Source organism: Oculina patagonica, chromosome 13 (assembly GCF_052425735.1).
Source record: "Oculina patagonica isolate OP01 chromosome 13, crgOcupat, whole genome shotgun sequence".
Taxonomy (NCBI): domain Eukaryota; kingdom Metazoa; phylum Cnidaria; class Anthozoa; order Scleractinia; family Oculinidae; genus Oculina; species Oculina patagonica.
In genome coordinates, this window is record NC_135770.1 from 35,453,846 (window position 1) to 35,477,648 (window position 23,803).

Consider the following 23,803-nt stretch of genomic DNA (forward strand, 5'->3'; position numbering starts at 1 on the left):
AATTTACTTGAAGTGAGTAATGAATATTCATCCTGCAAATCAGAAACATGTTTTGACATGCCTCATTTATAAAAGACAAATAGTGCTGACCTTGGAAGAATACCGTATTTATTTGGAGCCCAGTGACTCCTGATTTGGGGAAAATTCCCTCTGCAACGTGTTTGATCAGATCATGCTTCTTTTGAAGTTTAATGCTTGGGAGCCACAGTCAGCAAAAAGACTTATTTCTTCAATATATTTTTTCTTTTTGTGTGTAATGAATTTCTCTTTTTAGGTCATTCCAGGAGCGAGTTTAGTTTAACTTTTTGCAGAAAAATGAAAAATAATTTTAATATTTGCAATGCAAACACAAAACCTGCCATAACTGTCACGTGTTACATCATTGGTGGGGAAATTACCAGCATGCCAAAGATAGGTTTGGACCATGCAAACCTCCAATAATTTTCATGTGACAATTTTGCCGAGCCTTCACTCTTGCCAACCTGGGAAGTAATTTGACTTCAACTGCCTGGTTTTAAAGCTTCTTTTTTGATGGGCTCTTTCTCGGGGGGTTGAAAACAGGGATCTACTGGCAAAAATTATTGGCATAATTCTTTTAATTCTTTAGATTTTTAGGTCAGCACACTCTGCAGTTCTTAATAATATCAATCTTGCACTAAGGTATCACTCCACAAATTTTAAATTTCCAAAAAGTATAATTTATTAGCCCACTTATCATTTATTACAATACATTAAATGGTATTGAATAACAAACTTAGCTAATTCAAAATCATTTCCAGCCATTTTCATAGCGGTCGTTCTACACAATATTCGTAAATTAAGAAACATTGCACTGGGAAAATGAATTGCAAATAAGCAAATTTCACAACTAAGCTAGCGAATGTTTCAGCTACATTGATTCAATTATTTCGTCTTTTTTATAAAATATTTTTTGAGTGGTTCTACTCAATAATTCCTTTATGGATAACATGTAATTATTTAGCTGCAAACTGCATTTTAAAAGCCTGGTAAACTTACAAAGCTTGCAATATTTTACATATACATATTATATAATACAGTATAAATTACCTACAAATATGCTGCAAAAATACTCTGTTACAACTTCAAATACATCTCCAAATTCACATAAAATATTTATTTCGCATTGCATATAAAAAATGTTGTGGATTCTATCGGAAACCGAATATAAATAGACTAAGGCCCACAAGCTGAAACTTAAAATTATCTTTAAATTTCTAAACGTCTCTTTCTAAATAGATTCTAACATTTCCTACAAATCCTTTGGATTCAAGATGAAATTGAAATAAACAACGTTCGCGAGTGCTTTTTTTTCACTTGGAAATTTATAGCTAAGATAGTTCTGTAGCTAAGATCCAACTAAGATTTGCATTACTTGGTCAAGTTCGTCGAATGTGTGTTCGATTGCTCGTTCGAGCTTTACACTATCGCTGCATCTTGACGGTAAACTTCGCGTAGCAACACTGGTTGAGCCAAGGTTCCAAGCGTTGCAGAACTCATCGAAATCGATCGGAAACGATCCGTTTGGAACGTCAAAGTCGTACAGCGAAACATCAACATCTTTAAACTCGAGTTCTTCAGTTAATTCCAACCCGAGAAGACTTCCACACGTGAATTCTCGGATCACTTCATCCGTGTTGCAATTGATCGCTCGTTCGTGGCGTTCTTCGAAGCCCGACACAATTGAAGTATTGTTGTTCGAATCGCCGGAGCGCGAGGAGTTTTGAGCGGGTGCTTCCAATTTCGTTTTGGCGGGCACTTCGTTCAAGTTCGTTTTGTCCATGTCGAGCTCGAGCTCTTTAATCATTTTATCGCCCAGAATATTCAGCTCTTGTTCAAAAGTAAGAGAACTTTTTGAAGTTTCACAGCTTTCGCGTGATCGCGTGTCTATATTGTGGCCAGAGAGAGCTACTCGCTCTATCCTATCCAATGTTTTCCCGTCGCTAGGTTCGTTCAAAACAGTGGTCTCTAAAGTCCTTCGCTCTTCCCTGATGTCTTCTTCGATGAGACGAAGCGTATTAGAGATCAACACGGTTCTGAAGAGGACCGGCTCAGGCCGAGTGAAGCTTTTCTGCAGTTTGCAGATCGAAATATTAAACACTGTTTGGCGCTGAAGACAACGGCCATGAAACTCTCCATCGCCGTCAACTTCGGTTAGCTTTCGTTTAACTCCGTGAGCACGTTCTGTTATCATCCTAGGTAAAAAGAGGAATGATCAAAGTGAGTATTAATTATCAGGGGTTGAGCTAGCTATTGTATGGTTTGACATTTTAGAAAGGTTGCACCACCGTGGAAGACTTGAAACGCAATCGTACAAAAAACGCGCCGATGTTGCACAAAATTGATTATAAAACACAGTTGCGAAATTTAGAACCGCATGTTCCACGAATGGACAAAACATTTCTTTAGCTTTAACGTCTACCAAATCGTATTCCTCCCAGAAACCTTAAAAAATCCTCTACTCGCGTAGTACGAGGTGGTAACATTGTCAAAATTTAGCAGGTAGATGAAGTAGTCATCTAATCAGTTACAACTCACCGACTGTCAGACCGGTTTTCGCATAGATATCTGTCCGTGTTTTGCAGATACTGCTGTCCAAATTGTCACTTCACCAGTAAAGTGTGCGGGAAAATTTTAAATTGGCTTAAGTGCCGTCTTCCACAAACAAAAAAGAAGATAAAACGACCTCTGCTGAAAGAAACACAAACCGGCGAATATTGCCTTTCGTTTTCTCCTTCCTTCCCCCAAGTTCAACCATCGAAACGGTTGACGTCACTTCCCTTATTTGGGCAAGAATGACAGGTATCACTGACAAGACTACCATATATGGAGGCCGGTCGGAGGAATGTAATGTAAACAACGGCACCAACTTCCTGTTTTGTTTTGTGACACTTCCGCTTTCGGGATGAACATCCACAAAAAATTAGCTTACACCTGGGAATACAGGCGAATTGGAAGTTTGTGGTAAAGCCTAGACACTTTCTGCTGTTATCAGCTGATAAATTGTCATTTACACAGTGAAACGAAGGTGAAAAAATAAACGGGCACCAGCAACCGGAAATGAAAATGCATCACTGCACGTACAAATCAAATCGCAACAATTTTCTTGCGCTACGTTTTAAGACGAAAAATCAATCGAGTGACATGATAGAAACTTTAACAAGATACTGAATGTAATTGAGGAAACTAGGCATAAGTAGGTTTAGTGGATTGCAATGTTTAGTTTCTCAAAAACAAGCAGGCAAAAAAACAAATACGCAAAGTTTGTAAACTGAGTGGGTTGAATGAAAGGATCAGCCCGCTTTCCCGCGGCCCACTTTCCGATATTTTGATCAAAATCTCTTAATACAAATAAACAGAGTTTAAGGGCCACGCTGTGCGATTTCATACTTACCTTTTTCTTATCTAGTCATTTTAACTTTCATAAACTCAGAGCAAGAGTACAAGCTACATCGGACGTGACCACACTCGTACTCGAGTCAAAGTTATGCCGCGCACGGCAGAAGTGAGGCTTCGCACGTCTTTTTGTTTGCAAACCAAAACAAATTGTTCATATCGATTAACTTCTTTTAAATGAACAATTTCAGTTAAATAAATGATTGTTAAGAAACTGAATAGATATTTTGCTAAAGGTGAACAAATAATAAATGAATTTCAGCCTAACAGTTATATTGAAAAGCGCTGTTTTTCCGCTACCAGTAGTTTTGAGATGAGATGAATTGAGCTCACAAACCAAAGGCCGGTCGGAAGAAAGATAGCTTGCGCAAGTCAATCTTTCGATCTTTGCGAATCTGATCTGAACTGTAAACAGCTCAGATACTTGCTTTTTGTCCCGGGACATAAGCTAGCATTGTACTGTACACATTGAGCTGGGACCTGTCGTTTTCTCAGTGCACGGGCGGAAATCAAGTGTATGAATGCACCTTGCAAATCTCTTTTTTTGCCAACACAGCTGGATTTTTCCGTGTGTGTTCCCAAATTTTATTTCTAGACTGAACCCTCAATTGCCATGAATTTTATACAACAGAGCCTTAAAGTCAACCATAGCTGGTGTTACAACTGAAGATAATTTCATGTAAAATTAAACCACACACAAGCAAAGCGAAGTAAAAATAAAAAGTCGCATAGAACTGAAAACGAGAAAAAAGACAAAATCAGTTTTAACTGAGATGAAAGGCAATCGCCGAGTTGTTTCGAAAACTTGCCTATCATGCGAGCAATCTTTCCTTTCTCTATTTCGCCTCAGTCCTTCGTTAGACTCTAGCAAAGGCGCCGAATCGCAGCCGGAATGAATGAAGTTTGCCAACTTACCTTAGAGTTGCTTGGCTTGATCGGAGTAAAATCGTAATTTACCGTCCAGCGAGGCAGTAACAAGCTAGAAGAGAGTGGAGAAAAGATTCGGATTAAAAACACGCCACTTCGCGGCCGTGTTTTATTCTGTTTCGAACGAATACTGGGTGGTAGTTGCTCAGTAGGTGTATAAAGTTTACACGAATATCCACTTTTCATAACTTATACACCAACTCGGTCGGCGATAAATTGAAACGTGGGCTAATGTTTTGTTGTCAGATAAATCTGCCGCCCTTGTTCAGTCCAAGGGGATTTTTTTTAGTTTTTATCTTGGTGAATATTTTGTTTTAAAAATATATTTCGTTTTTTAAAATGTCTTTTTTTCAAGAGTACGTTCTTATTTGTATTCAAAGTTCTCCTTTTTGGTAAACAACTACAATGTTCTCAGAGTCAGGATAAACGGAGAATTTCCATGGTAGAGTTGTACATCTTGGATCGTATTTGATCTACTAGGCGCACGTCAAGAAGGGCTGGCGTAAATCTTAGCTATCAGTGACAGAAAATTGGTCTCTCATCGCCTACGCCCTGTCCAAGGCCCAAGCTTATTGAGGGGTAGTTTGGTCGCTTTCTCCCTAGAAAGTTCGCCAGACAAGACGATCGGCTGAAATGGAGGCCAATCTTACTTTCAGTTCATTATTAGATACAGGTTGACCAGCGAGTTGCCATGGTGATATGAAGAGTGTGATTGCTACAGAGCACCATTGAATACCTGAGGTTGAGCAGGATGAAAGGCAACGCCTGACACAACATCTGTATGACCAGTTAGACGATGGCAAAATGTATTTCCTCGAATGTCGTATAAGTAAGCCTGAAATGAAGAATACATAGATTGAATGCACGGGTAAGATTAATCTTGTCAGTTGTATGTTACACTAGAAAATTTTTACAATTTTGCATTTATGGTTGTGAAAATTATCTCGGGATAAGTATTTTTTTTTGTAAAATCTTTAATTTTATTTTGCCGGAGAACTACTTGAATAATGATCACCGCATTCTAATGCTGCTCGATAGCTTTCATTGAATGGTCACACACTAGGCTTTTCCCCTCAGATAAGTAAAGACCCACGTAACTACCTAGAGGGTTGATACTGGTTTATAAAATTTTTAGTGTTCTCCCATAACGTTTAACTCCAAGCTGTTTATTCTGGAAATTCGCCGTAAGAATTGAAGCTAAAAGAGTACAGCAAAAATACATTTGGAGTGAAATAGCTTGATCGAGTAAAGATTTTCCTCAGACAAGTGCACCCGCGTGGCAATTGACCTCTGGAACATCCGGTATTAGTTGCACACAACAACAACAATAACCCCAACAACAGTAAATAGTCTTAGCTAACTGCGTTATTCATCTGTACAGCAAATATTTGAAATTTGCGGGGGTTTTATACAAAAACAACACCTACTCGATTTACTACTATCCAAGTCGAACAGGATGGGAGAGGCTTGTAAAGTCACCGCCCAACACCCACGCCAATCTGAGACTCAACAGTAAAATTCCAAACTGTTGACATGGCGCTACAAAAATACTTGTGGCATATCTCCGATAGTTTGTTGCTTGGTTTTGAATTTTCTCGGGTGAATAATAAACAAACAGGGACACAAAGCCCACCTGACCCCACCTCCCATGAGCGTGAATCCGGTGCTATAACCTTCAAAGGGACAGCGTCACGAGAAATCTAAGTTTTTTTGTAAACTGGGCTAGAATTATAAGGTGCACTCAATATTTAACAGAATAGCCTTTGAACAACAAAAGAAAGGCGTAAATTTATCTTCCAGGATAAAAATGAACCGCAATCAATGGATTTTATGCGATTTTGTTCAATTAACACCTTCAAACTTGAAAACGTCGGGCCCGACGTTTTTAAGTTTTAGGCCACTACGTTCCTATCAGTTCGTGACCACACCGCTATATAACAATTTTCATGACTAGTTCAGCGCATTTTAGAAAGGCCAGGCCACTATTTGTGGAGTTCCAATTAATAACAACACTTTCATTGCATTTTCAGTAGCACTAAATCTTGCTGGCACTGCCCCTTTATGTTGTTATTATACCCTCTCAAGTTGTTCTCTAAAAAATACACCCCTCTGTAACAGACCCAGTGGAATCTGAAAAAAGTCACTGGGTTGGCCAATTTCCCACTGGGTCGGCTTATTTGGGCTCGTTTTTTAATAGGTTTATTCGACATAAGTCACACCGCACAGTCAATGGGGAAGCACAAAAATAGGCGGGTAACTTTCAAAATATTCCCTGGGTACCGGGGAGACTAATTTTTCACTGGGTAGGGGAAAATAATCCACTGGGTCGGGTTCCACTGCATGGGTCTGTTACAGAGGGGTGTAAAAATGCAGGGCAGCAACATATTAGACGGTTCACGCGACCTGTTCACGTGTACTGCTACAAATTGGACATAAAGTCCATAAAGTCTACATATAGCACGGCCTGTCCACGTGCAGTGCTGACGCATTTAGTTTTACGCAAGATAATACATACTTAGGGCGTATTCGTTTCGGATCAATCCGGATTAAGAATTATTGGAATAATGCATCGTTCGGAAGCTATTTTCATTTCAGCTATTTTGTTCTCGGGTGCAGAACAGCCGGAACAGAATAGAATAGATCCCTTAGAATATCCCAAACGAACGCACTCTAGTACATGCACGTGTTCAAATCAGCAAGGAAAAAGTCCTAAATCTGCGCAAGTAATATCGGCAATTTTATATTGCGCGGAACAAAAGAGGTTAAAGCATAATCGAACGTCTACTTGTTGACGAAAATGGTATTAACAATTTTCCATTAAGTTGTGTTAGGATTATCCTGTGATGTAGGAGAAATATCCTCTCGTATTATGCTAAGCCTACCAGCAAGTAAACCCTTAAGTCCTCGTTCAATGTGGGCAACAATGGAGTAGGTAATTCAAACCCAGGGCATTGCCTTTCATGGTGAATTACAGGGCCGCTATGGTAGTTGTGAATGCCTGGCACGAGCCCTCAAGCTAGCAAAAAGGAGCTATGGCAAGTCTGTACAGGGTTAGTCACCCTCTCAACTACAGAAACCGAGTGACATGTGGTGTGTCGCCAAAAGAAGAATGATTCCAAGGATGGTAATATTATGCTTGCTGGCCGAAAACGCAATAAAGTTTTTAAGCTGAAACCCTGTCTACTGAAACTAATCCGTCATCAGAGTGGTTGTTGGAATGTATGTTTTAAGGATAGTGATGATGTTGACAAAGAATATTTCTTATGGATACTAGAGACGAAAAGACAACGGGGAAGGCCGAAATTAACTTGGAGCAGGTCAGCAAAAAAAGAATTAAAGTCAATTCATCTGTTCTGAAATGAACAGAGGCACAAGACCGTAGAGAGACTGCTGGAGAGACTGTAGAGATCCTTCCATAGCGCGACAAGCCGTTGATTGATGATGATGAAGGTGATGATGATGACGATGATAACGATGATGATGATATACGAACACGGTTATAGTTTTTATATAGTACTTACCGATCTGTCCTCCGAACCAGTAGCAATGAACCTTGCGCAGGGACTAATGGCCACACCCAATGGCTGTGATCTGTTCACGTGACCATCATACCGACGAACACACCTGTTAGTGCGCAAGTCCCAGAGTTTTATCCCATCACCCACTGCGGCCGTCAAAAACAGGTCGTAAGCATTGGGAGGGTGAGAGACGAACATAGAGCCCTAGAAAAGTAAAACACTTTTTAATGAGAACTGACATGCATAAAAGGAGAACGAGATGTATTTACCTTCACTAATCACAACCAGAAACTCATGTGTTTCTGTCTCAACTTAACACATAGCTGCTAGTCTGGCAGGGCTAAGATTACTTTATTTAGCGTGGCCGAGAGGAAAGGGGCGCTGGTTTTGTAGTCTGGAGGTCCCGGGCTCAAGCTCTCCGTCCTACTACATCTACTTCTAGCTGGATTTTTTTTTAGGTAGTCTCAAATTAAACTCCTCGGCCACGCTTTGTAAATAGCCACTGGTTACCTTATTGCAAGTTGAGATTCTTAGCTATGTTGTGTTCATTTAAAATAATAATTTCATGACTCGGTAAACGCACCGGTGCGTATTAAGGAGAATTCTTGTTCTCACTGAAAATTCAATTTTACCTATTTTCTTGTTCTCCTTATTTTTTCAGTGTTGGTTAGCTGACAGAAGCAGGTTGGGCTTATACATTTAAACAGACTTGGCGGAAAAAAATAACGTAAATTGAGCAAAATGCAGCAACTAACCTCGTTCTGACATATTGTGTGAGCAGGCCGAGTGTGCGCATCCAGGACCACTCGGGCTGTGCGAGCCGCGTTCATATCAAAGACCTGGATGGATTTATTGGAACCGCAACACAAAACTATGTCTGGATTTTACGTCAAGGAAACGATGCATGCCAGCTTCCTTCAGAATTTATCTTCAAAGTTTAATAGAGAACAAAAGGATACAAGAATGAAATCCATTGATGGCAGAGAAACAAGTAATTTGCTGGGCTCTCTCCTGATTAAAAATTTTCACCAACTTGTACTTGTTGTTCGACTGGTATCTAAAAACAAAACTATGTTATCAGTGTAACGTGGGGCAAAGGTTGTACTGGTAAAAATTACTGTAGCTGGCGGTAGGTAGCTTTATACCGAATATAAACCCGCAATTTAGAAACGTCTGCATCCCTGAACCCGAGACAAGCCTTGCTAACTTATTAGTCTGTGGAAGAAATCTTAGTGTGAGACCATTCCAATGAAAGCTATCGAGCAGTTCTTTGCTTCCGTTAACTATTTTGTAAAAGAGGGTTCTATCATTTGAAGTTGTTGATGAAATGATGGAATCCTTTAGTGACCAATCGAATAAAAGCTTCTGAGTATTTTTTGATATTCTTTCATGTGGTACTGCTGATTATGCTGTACAGAGTAGTTCTAACTATTAAATCTGTGGCCGATTAAACCACAGACGTGAAAGTTAAGTGAACGTGAGCAGCACTTATGGGTTCTAACTTTCAAGTCTATAAATCAAATCCTAGTGTCTGAGCACTTATGGAAGCTACTGAGTGGTACTTTTATGTGGAAGAGAAGGGGGGAAAGTGTATGAAACGGCGCTCGGTTGAGACTTAAGATCCTTGCCGTTGTAGATAGTTGGTCGTTAGTGAAGTTCGACTGCACTAGCACTATTTCTAACCAGTGCGAGCGTAAGAAATGCCTTGCTTTCAAGAATGCGTTGGATATAGTTTTACGCATGAGCAAAATTCAGCTCGCCGCTGACCTGACCTTTTGACGTCATCTTTTTGTCCGGCGTCAATGTGATACTTGTACATGTGAAGACCATTACCACAGGCTAGAAGAACGAACTTGTCGACGTAATAAAACCTTGCTTGGATTATTTCCTTGCTGAAAGGAGGATTTTCCTGTTAAAATAAAAAATGAGAAAACAATTTCTTTACTTGGCAAGGTAGCCCACAACACAACTTGACGACTTAAAATTTTCGTAAGATTCGCACGTTTTTGCTCCTTCATAAGTTAAGGTATTGCCCGAAATAGAACTGAACATAGATTTTGAACCACACTTCGCCTACTTGTTGATTACCTTAAGGGGACTTGAATTTCAGGGGGCATATTCGTTTAAGAGCAGGAAGACCTTGTTTATACCACATAATTCCTTAATAATTCCCTTACGAGTACTGACAAAGTGCACATTTCCAGTGATAATTTATTTTTCAAACATAGGAATTGATCTGTTTTCGTTTAACAGAAAAAAAACTTGATCGCTACACCCAAAATCTGAGAAAATATTGATAGGTTACCATACTCCTTTACGAGAAAAGGGACGATTTAGTTTTCTCGCTGAATAAGCCGCATAGAAAAGGCCGCCATTTTGTTTATGTGCGCGCGCTAATTACGTGTAAAATACTGCGCAGTAAGGATGCGCAATATAATACAGAGCATTGTCTTTAATCGCAAGCCACACTAACCTTGCTCTGAGCAGAACTACCAAGTTCAGAGGCAAAGTTATGATTGACAGACGAGAGTATCATTAAGGGGTCTGAGTGGGCGGGGCTCCATAGTCTTACTGTTCTGTCACATGATGACGTCAAAAGCCAGCGGCTGTCATGACTGAAATTAACGCTGGTCACTGAGCCGTCATGACCTGCCAGCAAAATAATAACAGAACAGCTTAGTTCGATTTTGTGGGGGCGCGGTGGCCTAATGGTTAGTGCGCTGGACTCCAGATGGAGCGATCCGGGTTCAAGCAGGCACTGCGTTGTGTTCTTGGGCAAGACACTACTCACATAGTGCCTCTCTTCACCCAGGTGTAACTAAATGGGAACCAGTGAATTTTATGCTGCGGGTAAGTTACTCTGTTATAGACTAGCATCCATCCATAGGGTAAGAGAAATACTCCAAGCCTCCGGTCTGATGGACCACTAGGCTCGCGGACTCTACCATACCTTTTTAGTTTGATTTCATCCCCCCAAACAGCTAATAGTGCATACGTCAAGTAATGGATTAACCCGACACAACATACGTACATTTCAGTTGACATCTGATTTGACTCACGTCTTTTATAATGCTGGTCTAATTACAGGAGTTAGAATTTCATTGATTCATGCAGTTCGGCCAATCGATTAGTAGACACCCAGTTGGTCCGACGACCATATGTCAGTAAATCAACTCAGTCAGTAACTTGGTAAAAGCTATTTCCAAAGAGAACGGCACTACAGATAAGCTGAAAATTTATACAAAGAGTATCCTGACCAGTAAACACGGTCTCTTTGCTTGAAGGTGGAGGTCTCAACATATGAGCACTCTTGTTAGCCAGAGCACAACCCACATGCTTTCCGTCACCTGAGGATTAACAAAAAGTCATGAAAAAAAATACAGTTTTCAAACTTTGGTTGACCTACTTTAGATATCAGACGTAATTGGGGCATAAACTCGTTAACACGTCCATAGTTTTCACGTATTTGCTTTTTGAGTTTACCAAGCTCAATCATTCGTCCATAAAATGAGTGCGTCGTCTCTTAACCAATCACAAACGAGGTGCTGTATTTTTAGCCAACCAAGTGTAAAACCAAAACCGAACAAAAAATGGTCGATGCACATTTTCCCGTGCTAGTGTTACCAAGCAGCACTAAGTAACACTTCACGAAGACATTATAGTTCGTATAGTGTGATGGGTGAGAGAAGTTCTGAGAAGAACTGTTGTTGGTGACTGACGGTTTGACAACCTGAGCGGAAGTCATCCTCAGGGTCAAGTGAAAAGTTGATGTCAGTTGATGATGTTATAAGTTTAGTCCATTGAAGCTGATTGGTCAGGTTTGCCGTGATGTTATTGGCTGTAAGTCTCGTGTAGTTTGTCTCGTGTAGTTTGTCAACAGTTATTGGTCAGTTTCGATCCGTCTATACTTGTCAATAAAACTTCTTACAAGGGAAACCAAGGCACTTCATTTGTGGTGTGGTTTGAGGACGATGCGAAATCAGTAAAAGTGGCGCGAAAAATGAAAGAGTAGAGTCAGGAATGAACATGATTTAACCCAAATCTGCCAAAAGGGAACTCTAAATTCTAAACGTAATGCCACATATACTTTACCTGCAAACACGACGCTGTTGATGGGAGTGGGTTTTTCAGTGAGTGGTATTTTATACTGCAGGTTAGTTGGTGCTTCGCTGTCCACTGGGTACTCCTTCAATGACGCCCTTTGACAACAAATAATTAAATCACCTTACTATAAATGAGACCCCATTAGGGGTTTTAGGGATACGGGATATTTTGGGAAAAATTATAGGGATACGGGATATTTCAGGGAAAAATTATAGGGATACGGGATATTAAGAAAGGAGATTGTCGAACTAATGGGAATTAATGGGATACGGGATATTTAGGCCAAAAATTTATGGGATACGGGATACTCGGACCCCCTAATGGGGCCTCATAAATCAATTAACTTTTTACGTACTTTTTTATCTAAAATATATCACGCAGCCCATGTATGCTTTGTCAGATTATCATTGCATTAACGTCGAGAAGATGAAAACAGATCTGTCGTTTAAAAGCTGGCGTGAGTAGTGATGTTATTATCCTTGAAACGAGAATTGAGTATTTCTAAGTTTGTCGTGAGCTGTGATTCTGTGGCCTCAATCATAATAACATGAAAGATCAATAAATGGATAAAAACTGAAATGACCGGTTTTTTTTCTGTAAAACGAGGCCTGAATGTTCCTCTAACCACCCAACACTAATTTTACAACTCCAGGTGGTTTTTAGAAGTGGATTCCAATTCTTGCCCCCCGGATTTTACAATGTAGCTGGAACGGTGTACACCATCCATAAGCCCTTCAGCGTCCTGACCTCTCGGTCACGTCCCATCCATGCAAGAAATAAGGAATGAAATTCCTGAAATAAAACGAGGTATTGCATGCTACTAATAAGCTTATCTTACCCGGAGCTTGAAGAAGTGGAAGTTGTCTTTTTCAAGGGAAGTGTAGAGGTTTTTGGCTTCGATGCACTCGTGTTTGGCGAAAACATTTTCGATCTGTCAAAATGAACATGACAAATAAAGGAATGCCACTGAGACACTCAGCACATTTTAAGGGTGATTCTTTGATGGAGAAGAAGCGCAGGTTTTTGATGAGTTTTGGTTCATTTCTATATTTGATGAGTTTATTGATGCTAAATTTTGCAAAATACCCAAAAATTGCTGTCTGAAGTCCGACATGTTTTGACTAATCAGTGCAAAGATGTTGTCTTAGCCAATCAGCAAACCCAAAATCACACGTAATGTGCCCTACGCAACTCTCCCGCGCTTTGCACGGACTACGGTTAGCCGTTTTATAACTCGCAACATTTTGTCGTGGCAAGATTTCAAGGTCTCAGGAGAAATTTCTTTTCCCAACGGAAAAAGAAAACACCAAGCACTTAATTTTAGCACATTTAGAAAAAACACAAGTTACCTTGGAGCTGCAGCGGAGTAGCCAGATGACTTGACTTTTGAGTGGAACGTGAGTGGCTGATCACGAACGCCTGTTTTTACCCCTAAAAACATCGAGGCAAAAAACAACTTTATTTTACGAGGGTAAGCATGCAATGGTGCACAATGACAAATCTATGGCCCTCGACAAAAAAGTTTCAAAGAAAAAAAATATTATAAAAATTGAAGGAATTTATACAAAGTTAAGTTTATGTTTAAGAATGGTTCAATACACCAAATTTGCATGTTGGCTTTCAAAAAACATTTATCGGGCTAGGCTAACCTTTATGTGATGCCTTTTTCTGCTGTTGCTGTTTCGTTGTTGTTTTTGGAACAAGCTCGGCTTTTAAAGGTGAGTTACTACAGAGAGGAGAACTGAAAATAAAACAAAAGAGGTAAACTTCACGTGACAATGATATACACTGCATTGAAAGTGGAGATAAGATATTGATTACTCTTGTAACCATAGTAACCATACTTGGAGAGGACGGTTATGGTGTTTGTTGCCATCTCTGCTCCTCTTGTGACTGACGTCTCCTCTTCTTGGTTGCCATGGGAACCCAAACCTACTGACTGAGAGAACCTTTGAGACAAGACCTGAGAAGACACGGAAAAAACAGAATTACAGTTATTAAAGGAGGAGACATTAGATTGGTCATAGCCCCTTTAGCCTCCTCCGCAGGCGTCTCTAATTTCTCGCCCCACCCCTTTCTTTCCTTTTTTTCAGATCTTGTAGTTTGCAAAAAATAATCACAAGTGAGAGCAATGAGATGGGGAACATAGGCGTTGCCCCACCCCTTCATGCTGCATGACTGCATGACTGCGGTCCTTTTCGTGCATTGAAGGATCATCTGGGAAAATAGAGTTATAGATAGAGTGCAAGACCAGTGTAAAATGAGATGCTTCCATTACCTCTGAGGTATTCTCCACTTCTTTGTTTGTTTGTGGCATTCTGATGTTGACAACATTGACTGTGTTTTGAAACAAGCTGCCAATAAGGCATGTAACCTGAAACAAGAAAAATCAAAAAGCAGCTTAAAATTCTTCTCTGAAACTCAAAACTGGACGTAACTACACAGCAGTATACAGCAATGTGAAGTTAAATAGAACAATGAAAGTTTAAATTCTCTTTCATTGCCAACCATGTGCTGCAGAAGAAAAGCCATTAAATGTTGAGAAGGCTTACGTTATGTGTTAATTAAACTAAAATCAATTATTGTTTTCTCTGATACTTACACTGCCATTTGGTCTCTCAGCAAAGGCAAATGAACCTGGTGTTGATATATTGTACTGTATGTTATCCAACTCATTGCTGGACAAAACAGGCTCTAAAACAAACAAGAAGCAAAATAGTTTAACTGTTGTGTTTTAATTAGCTGAAATGCCAGTGCCAGGGAACATAATCACACTCCTTTGCCAAAACATGAAATCTGCTATCTGCAAAGAGACAGGAATCTTTTTAAGGAGGAAAGTCAGGGTTCCTACTCTTTTGAGCTCTTGAAATTCCATGACTTTTCCAGGACCTTTTCCATGACCTTTCGTAAGTTTCGATAACCTAAATTTGGACATTTTTTTGACATTGATTTTGGGTATCTTTTTCCTATTTTCTTTGCAGAAACAAAAACTGACTAACTCATTTTGTACAATCAACATCATTTTCCATGACTTTCCATGACCTGCACTTTAATTCCATGACTTAATTTTCCAGGCCTGGAAAATTAAGTTTTTAAATTCCATGACTTTCCAGGTTTTCCATTACCCGTACAAACCCTGGGAAAATTGAATCATCAACATCATGTGCATTTGTGATGCCAACCTTGAGAGGATTTTGAGATAAGGAATTCATTTTGACTCACCTTGGAAGTCCAGAATATAAAGTGGCTCTCGACTATTACAGTTTAACAGAATGACAGCAGCTGTTGTTGCTATGGCCACAATGGACGGAACATGAAATACATCCCTAAAATTGAAAATATGTGAAAATTACTTTCTAGAACTTGTACTTATTCAGGCCAGAGGGGTGGGGTCTAAAGATAAGTGCATTGGAAAATGGATCAAGAAGCCCAGTATTGACTTGTGTTGTGTTCTTCACTTGAGGCTCAAACATTTTTTTGGGTTACCTTAAAAAAAAATGGTGGCACCCACTATTCCACAACCACAAGAGAAACACTGAGAGAGTAAAGTGTCTTGTCAAAGAACACGAAATGACCTAGCACATACACAAACAGTCTCCCATGCGCGGTATAAAGAAAAAAAAAATCAGAGAGTGGAGTGAGCCAAACGTGATTTGAGTAGGAAGAGAACACTCTTGTCTTTCTGATTTTTCTTTACCCTATACCCCTCTAGGAAGCTTGCTTACAGGCTAGACATGACTCTGATACACCCTCAACACAGACAACTTGATCTGGGAGTCCAATACCCTGATATCACTGTACCTCTTAGCCAAATCCTTTTCATTATGCCTTGTAAAATTTCTGCAGTAACTTACTTTATAGTTGATCTACTCTGTGACCCAAACAGGACCCTATTCAACCCTCTATCACCCTCATCAGCATGTGGCTTCTGCGGATTCCTGATGAAACAGACAGCTAGTACTGCCATTCCTGGCTCTAATGTGGATTCCTTTTCATCATCAGGCACCATCTCCTTTTGCCAGGATGGTTGACTGCTGATGTAGGATGGTCCGTTGTCTGACATAGCCTTGGATGTGTCCTTATGATTCCAGTATTTCTGCAGCAGTTGACTGACATCCAGTTCAAACAGGCATCGGTATCCACTCTCATAAGTCAGGTCATACATGAGAACCTTAAAAATCACAAGTGAAATCAATTCATTAATATTCAAGGATGTGGAGTTGTTTTAGAGGATGTAAGCCTGAACTATCAGATGTATCAATTCTCCCCCTGGCACTCAAGAAACCTAGCTCTACAAAAACCTAAGAATTACAATAAAAGTGTTTCTAATGATTTACAATATTCCTCCCCCACTTGAGAGAACTAATAATGTAGCTCAATAATGATTTGCATATATAAGAGCTCCAATCATTTATTGGCTGTTACCCATGCATGAGCAACTTGTGACCAATGAGAGACACTTCACAGATCACCATAATAGAATAACTACGAGTTAACTACCTTATGAGAGTGGATACCGATGCCTGATTATATTATGGCTTAGTATATCCTTTTCTGATTTATGGACTGATTGCCTGGGGTAATACTTATGAGTCTACTGTAAATCCAATTTTTATCTTACAAAAAAAAGCAGTACGGGTGATGACATTCTCTAGCTTTGATCATCACTCCAGTCAACTATTCAAGTCTCTGGAGATTATTAAATTTTCTGATCTCGTTACCTTCGTTATTGCCACTTTCATGTATAAATTTTATAATCAATTGTTACCCTCTGTATTCCAGTCCTTCTTCACCAAGTTAGATACTGTACACAGTTACTATACTAGGCATTCTGCAAAACAGTCTTACTATCTCCCCAAAGCAAGAACAAATTATGGAAAATTTAATATTCGATTTCAAGGCCCTAAGATATGGAATGCTATTGATTATGATATAAAGCACTTGCCAATTTCATCATTCAAAATTAAACTGAAACAGAACTTTCTCCAAGGCTACTAGTCAATTCACTTTTCCTTTTTCTTCACATTAAGATAATATCACTGTTTTTGCAACGCCTTACCATTATGTTTCTGATATTCTTCACTGTTCAGTTCATTTATATTTTTTATCTAAGGTAATAGATTACGCGTGTAATTTTAGCTTCTTTTCTTCTTTTCTTTCTGGTATATATTATATTCTATATTATATTTTGTATGTGTGTCCGTGTGTACGTGTGTGTGTCCGGCCAAAATTTGACTATTCAATTTGTAAACTGGCAACCCGGCATTTTTAACCTAGTGGTTATTTCGGGTTGCCAGAACTCCTTATCTTTTAGTAATATATTTTATATAACAATGCTGTAATTAATTTTATTGATAAGGAAATAAAGAGGATGTTGTTATAACTTCATCAGCATGGGATTTTTAGGGTTGGATTTTAGATGCCTCTAAAGAGGGAAAGAGTTTAGCTTGCCAAGAGGGCCACAATTAAGGTGGCCCGAACCTATTTATTTACGTGATAGTTGCATTTTTGAATCGCGCTTTTTGGCAGGAAAGATTTCACCGATTTCTTCGAATTTTTGCGTCCTACATGAAAAATGTTCGAATTTACGGAAAATGGCATTCGATTTTCAGTCGGAATAAAATCTTTTGAGATTTGAACATATTTTCAAAATCTAGTTTTTACCAAAAATGTCCATAAATTTAAAACCCGACGACAGATTTCTCCTAAACTTTAGCAAATATGCCTCAGAGCTCTCAAGTTTTGTATCAGGAAGTTTTATGACAATCCTGACCATGCAACTCGCTGCACAAAATGCTGGTCAAATTTTATCTCAAAATGCTTCGCTAATGCATTCATGTCAACTGACGCACAAATAGCGGAACAGTGCAGCCGGCCTACCTGTCATTTGCAAGGATAATGATCACCAAAGCCTTATCAAAAAGAAAGTGAGGAATCAGAAACCTACAGCAAACACAAGCACCGCAACAAGAAGAACAATTTTATGACGCTTGCAAGGTAAACTCAGATAATTTATATTCAGCTCCCCTATATTGTATTCGTTCCTTTATTTTCGAAAAAAATCTTAGCATGGCAAAAAACAACATCTACGAAAAACCCTTACCAGTTTTCATCACAGTGGGTTCCTATTCTGGGGAGAAATAAAGCTGCCAAGTTCAGTACTACTAACCATCCGCTATTCGACTGCATCGAGAACCTTTGTGCTCAATAATATAATCATGATAGCTGATTTTGTTTTCGAATTCCTCACGGGCAGTTTGCCACTTGGGCATAGCGAGTGTTCAAATATGAAAATGGTTTTCTTATTTAAATGATGTTTTAATGTTTCCCCGAGACGTTTTATCCCCAAGTGGCAAACTGGCCGTAAGGAATGCGAAAACAAAATCAGCTACCTTGAATATATTATCAGGCACAGGGTTTTCATTGCAGTCGAAAAGCGGATGGTGGGAAGTACTCAACTTGGCGGTTTTATTTCTCCTCAGAATGGGAACCTTCTGTGACGAGAACTAGTAAGGGGTTTTCTTAGATGTTCATTATTGCTATGCTAAGATTTTTTCGAAAATAAATGAACGAAGACGTGATAGGTGAGATAAATATAAAATATTTAATTTTACCTTGCACGCGTTATAAAATTGTGCTTCTTATTGCGCTGTCTGTATTTGCCGTAGGTTTCTGATTACTCACCTTCTTTTTGGTAAGGTTTTAGGGATCATTATCCTTGCGGATGACCGACAGTTTGGTTTCACTGTTCCGCTATTTGTGCGTCAGTTGACATGAATGCATTAGCGTAGCATTTTTAGATAAAATTTTGCCAGTATTTTGTGCAGCGAATTGCATGGTCAGGATTGTCATGAAACTTCCAGATACAAAACTTGAGAGCTCTGAGGCATATTTGCTAAAGTTTAGGAGAAATCTGTCGTCGGGTTTTAAATTTATGGACATTTTTGGCAAAAACTAGATTTTAAAAATATGTTCAAATCTCAAAAGATTTTATTCCGACTAAAAATCGAATGCTATTTTCCGCAAATTCGAACATTTTTTATTCAGGAAGCAAAAATTCGAAGAAATCGGTGAAATCTTTCCTGCCAAAAAGCGCGATTCAAAAATGCAATTATGACGTAAATAAATAGGTTCGGGCCACCTTAAACAAGTTTTACTATTATACTAATTAGCACACATTTTTTACATAATAACTACCTTTCCATCAGCAGACCCAATAGCCATCTGATCTTGAACAGGATCAATAGCCAGTGACAGGAATGGATGGGCTGAAAGATATTCACAGGATTGTATAAACCTACAAAAATAAGTTCACTCCCCGAAATAAGAAACTCTTTCTTGTTAGAGCAAGTTTCTACTTCATTTGCAGTTTCCCTACTAGAAGCTTTTCCTTTGTTTCTGAGTGTGCTTGTTCTGTTACAACATTTTGTTGTTAAAAGCATTATAGGTATGCAATACGTGCAGAGGACCATGCAGCTATATTACCCTCTGCGGTCGATACATTACAGGTCTATTTTGATTGGTAAATATTATCGATGACTGCCTATAGAGCTTTTTTGTGTTTTATATTTTATCTTCAAACAATTTTAATATTCAATAGGTGACCTTTTATCCCTTCTTCACACTTGTGCCTTAGATGCAAAATTTTAATACTCATCATCATTGTCATCAAAAATGAATGCTGTTCAAGGCTTAATTTATGACAGTTATATGCATGTGGCAAGTAGTACAAAGTTGTTCATGTACAAAAAATAAACAGGAAATCTTTAACAGTTTAACAAAGCCAGTGAAAAATTATCCAGTTTCTGATTATTATTCATTGAAAATGCTTGGGAGAAAAATTGTAAATTAATCAACCAATAAACCAATTGAAAATGTTTCACTCTACAGTTTGGCAGAACTTTCTAGTGGAATCACCCTACCTGACAGAATTGCTGACTGATACACAAGACATGACTGCTCAATATCCCAAACCTTCAATGTAAAATGTCCAGCAGTTAAAAATAGGAAACCATATTATGCAGTTTAATCAAGATTTCTCAAACCTTTCTTGGGAAATGAAGATTAGAACGAGAAATCAGGGAGTTCAAGAATACAAGGGTTTGAGAAATCGAGATTCTACTGCAAGTGTAACTATAAGGTTACCTCTGTTTTTGTTAAATAAAAGCACTTAGTGGCCTGATGGCTTAACTAGTGTAAACCTCATTATATTTTAGGTCAAAAGGTCTAAGTTTGATTACGTCAAGTGTCCTGGGTTGTGTTTTTAGGAAGTACTTTATTTTAGCATTTGCCTGGATCTGGTGGAAGTTGTATTGATGCTCTGGTTAAGATGCAATACAACTTCCTTGAAGCATTGGACAATCGTTCTAACACTGCAGTCAGGCTCTTTTCAATGGACTTCTCAAAGGCGTTTGACAACGTTAAGCACAACCTGCTGGTGGAAAAACTTAAAAAATCCCCCTTGAATCCGTACATAGTTAACTGGTATATTAGCTTCCTAGGAGAAAGAATGCAACGAGTTGTGTGCAACGACGTAGTGTGCGAATGGAAAAATGTCAACAAAGGAACCACACAGGGTAGCGTCAGTGGTCCATATCTCTTCAATCTATTTCTAAACGACCTTGAAATTACTGGGGATATCACGGATAACATCGACCTGAATAAGTACGCTGATGATTCCACTCTACAAATTATCATTCGCAAGGACTATACAGATAATACGCAGAATGCTCTTACATTATTCATGGATTGGACAACTCTTAATCAGATGAAGTGTAACACCTCTAAATGCAAAGAACTAGTACTTAAAAAGAAAGGTCAACAGCATACTTTCCATGAAATATACAACATCAGTCAGCACGACACTTTAACTATCCTCGGTGTTACTTTCCAGTCGAATTGTAAATTTACTAAGCATGTTAAAACGAAACTCTACGAAGCAAATAGGTGTTTATAATTACGTAATTATCAGAAGCCTAAGAAAAGAAGGATACAACCAGAAGGATATTGATCACAGGTCTGTTCAAAGCAATTGTCCTAACAAAAATAACTTATGGACTTCCAGTGTATGGTGCAAGTGCGTCGGACCTTAATGCAGTTCAGTGTTTCCTTAAAAGGTGCCACAAGCGACGGTATATCTCTGAATTAATCAACATTAATGACCTACTTGAGAAAGCGGACCGCACACTTTTTGAAAAAATCAGTATAAACAAAAATCACCCACTGTACAATTTACTACCAAAGCGGCACTGTTCTACTCATCAGTTACGGTCAGCAAATATTGCATTACCTCAACTAAATACTGAGCATTTTAAGAATAGTTTTAGTATAGCTTTTAGATATAATTTAGCTGTTAATTCTTAGTTTTTACATAGTTTTTTTTTTAATATAATTGTCATAATATTGTAACTAATTTTTAATTTTTATTCTTATTCCTGTATTTAGCTCTCTTTAAATATTTTTACTTGTACCTTTTGATATGTATTTTATCAAATGAAATAAAGACACTTTATTTTGTTATTTATTTTAAGATACTGGATGGTAAAAGCTGCAACAAACACTAACAAAATTCCTGTTTATACCAATTTTAATGCTACAGTCACACTGATTCTTTTTGTCAGTACCTAGCATTAAATGCAAACATATTTCTTTACTGTTGTCTATCTTGACATGTATTGTGAATGATGCACTGCATTAACTGCAACATAAATGTTACTCCATGTACCTTAAAAGTTCTGTCTTCACTTGTGGACACAATGATTGACTCACTGTTTGGGCAAAACTGTGCACATGTCACAAGACTAGTGTGTCCTTCCAGCAGCGTGTCCAGTTTACTGGTCTGTTATTAATAAAGAAAAACTTTAATTATAATAATAAATCAGTTTTTTATTCTATTTTGAGAATCCATTCGTCAAGTAGGCCTTCCATTCCATGATTCGTTAGGCAGAAGAGGATGGAAAGGAGAAAAAAAAATACATCCTTACATCCATCCTTCTCTATATCTACTCATCAATAATATTGAAAGGCTGCTTGAAAATTACATCTGTACGGTACTAAAAATCATGTATGATCTACTACTAAACAGTTTGTATCCTGTGTATTCTGTAACAGCTCACCTGGATGTTCAGAACCCATATTTCTTTTCCAATGCATGCTGTAATCAGCCTGTCTGTCAGGCTAAAGCTAAGGTGCTGGACACGCCCCAGGTCTTTACCGACTGGTATTCCACTGCTATGATCACTTGCTATATTGAAAAACAAGATATTTGCAAGAATCAGTTCAGGGTGCAAATAAATTTAATTTTCCAGCTTGCCCAAGGTGAGCTGACTAGCTAGGATGTACCGGTATTATTTTCCGCAAAAATTTCCCCTAAAACTTTCATTTGCCTGTCGGGCAAGTGAAGGATAATATCTACTAGCCCGACTGCAAAATCCACTAGTCCTGGGTTAACAGGCATGCACTTCTTTGCACGCTGCAGTTATTGATATCACATTTTATAATGCCTAATTAGTGAATATTAGTACCCTATTTTACCAGAATTTACAGAAATAGACAAATGAGTTAAATCTTACTGATGTTGTCATTAGCTAAAAGCTTGTCAATGTTCCAGATGTAAATGAAGTCTTCTGAAGCTGTGCAGAGAAGAAGGGGTCTGTCCTTTTGTCCAAAACAAGTGGCACTTATAACTCTGCTGTGACCAGATAGCTGCAAAGGCTGAAAACCAAAGTGGAAACAATGAAAATCCCAGAACAGCCCAGCATGTAGCCTTTTACTGAACAGGACTAAAACCCAACATAGCCCACCTCCCACTGGCTCACTCTACCAGGATAGCTGGGAAGCAGGGTGGAGGGGGAGGGGATAGGGGACAGCGTTTTTCATCACATTCCCAAACACCGAGAAGAGAGTTGAAAGTACGACGCGCAGCGGAGTAGTTTTGACGAACTTCGAGGTTTTTTGAAATGTGATGAAACACTCTGTCGAGTGGTTGATATATCTTCTCAATCGAAACTAAAACTACAACGAAAACGGAAAAATAAAATCGTCAAAATCTATGCTAATTAAGATCAGATTTCCAAACTCCGTCACGGATCTGATTTCCTTTGTTTTAACTAGATGAATTATTAATGAGTTTGAGAATGTTATATAAACACTGGGGTCACAAGCTGAAATCTTGACGCAGATTGATTCTAATCTTGCTTGTTAGTTCTCCATATATAACCTGAGATTGATTGAATTTGAAAATTTCTATTTCCAGGTAGTAGTAGAGAATGTCACCATGGCAACCAGGTCTAACACATTATCTGTCACCTCTTGTAAGGCCAACAGAAAATTGGATGGAAAGAATTCAAAAGCTATCTGACATAAAATATTTGATGGCCAGATATACTGTTTCATGTTACAAAGAATATAAAATGTTTTTAAACTTTAACAATCATACTTAAGCTTTCCAACATAACAATGTTTTTATTCATACAGATAAAATTTACCCGTAATTTAATATAAAAAGGAACGATATGCCCAAAATTTGTAGCTACCAATTCACCGCATTAATTCCAACCTTCACTCAGACAAAGCTAAGTAAAGATCAAGTTTTCTTCAGCTTTATAAGCTGATATACAGTCGAGAGTCATTTTGGATCGAAAAGTTTAGTACCAAATGTCATTATTTAAGCATATAGGATACCTTTCTCGTCAAGTCTCCAAGCCACCAGACACCTACAATAGTTTTAGTTAAAGGCAATGCGAGAAAATCGCTTGTGCATGACATCTGCAACTGTCCAGGGGATGAAGAAACCCGGAGCAAGCCATCATGACTTGCCGCCATTTTGTTCAAATCGTGTT

General features: G+C 38.6%; 2 protein-coding genes across 2 annotated transcripts; both read right to left on the reverse strand.

The window, feature by feature from the left end:
* Positions 1-1,366: 1,366 nt before the first annotated feature.
* Positions 1,367-2,212, reverse strand: LOC144637169 (SERTA domain-containing protein 2-like). The gene has a single exon (XM_078496304.1). It carries the CDS (start codon positions 2,210-2,212, stop codon positions 1,367-1,369), a length of 846 nt encoding a protein of 281 aa, XP_078352430.1.
* Positions 2,084-23,786, reverse strand: LOC144635792 (WD repeat-containing protein 27-like). The gene is made up of 24 exons (XM_078494891.1): positions 23,646-23,786; positions 22,535-22,676; positions 22,079-22,206; positions 21,688-21,801; positions 19,886-19,937; positions 19,161-19,231; positions 15,818-16,134; positions 15,186-15,289; positions 14,566-14,657; positions 14,242-14,337; positions 13,808-13,926; positions 13,613-13,704; positions 13,313-13,394; positions 12,802-12,894; positions 11,952-12,058; positions 11,117-11,206; positions 10,333-10,508; positions 9,632-9,768; positions 8,819-8,916; positions 8,615-8,736; positions 7,863-8,063; positions 5,078-5,176; positions 4,330-4,393; positions 2,084-2,213 (listed from the first exon to the last, which is right to left on the reverse strand). Exons 1-23 carry the CDS (start codon positions 23,784-23,786, stop codon positions 4,331-4,333), a joined length of 2,736 nt encoding a protein of 911 aa, XP_078351017.1. The 3' UTR covers positions 2,084-2,213; position 4,330.
* Between the last annotated feature and the right edge of the window lie 17 nt (positions 23,787-23,803).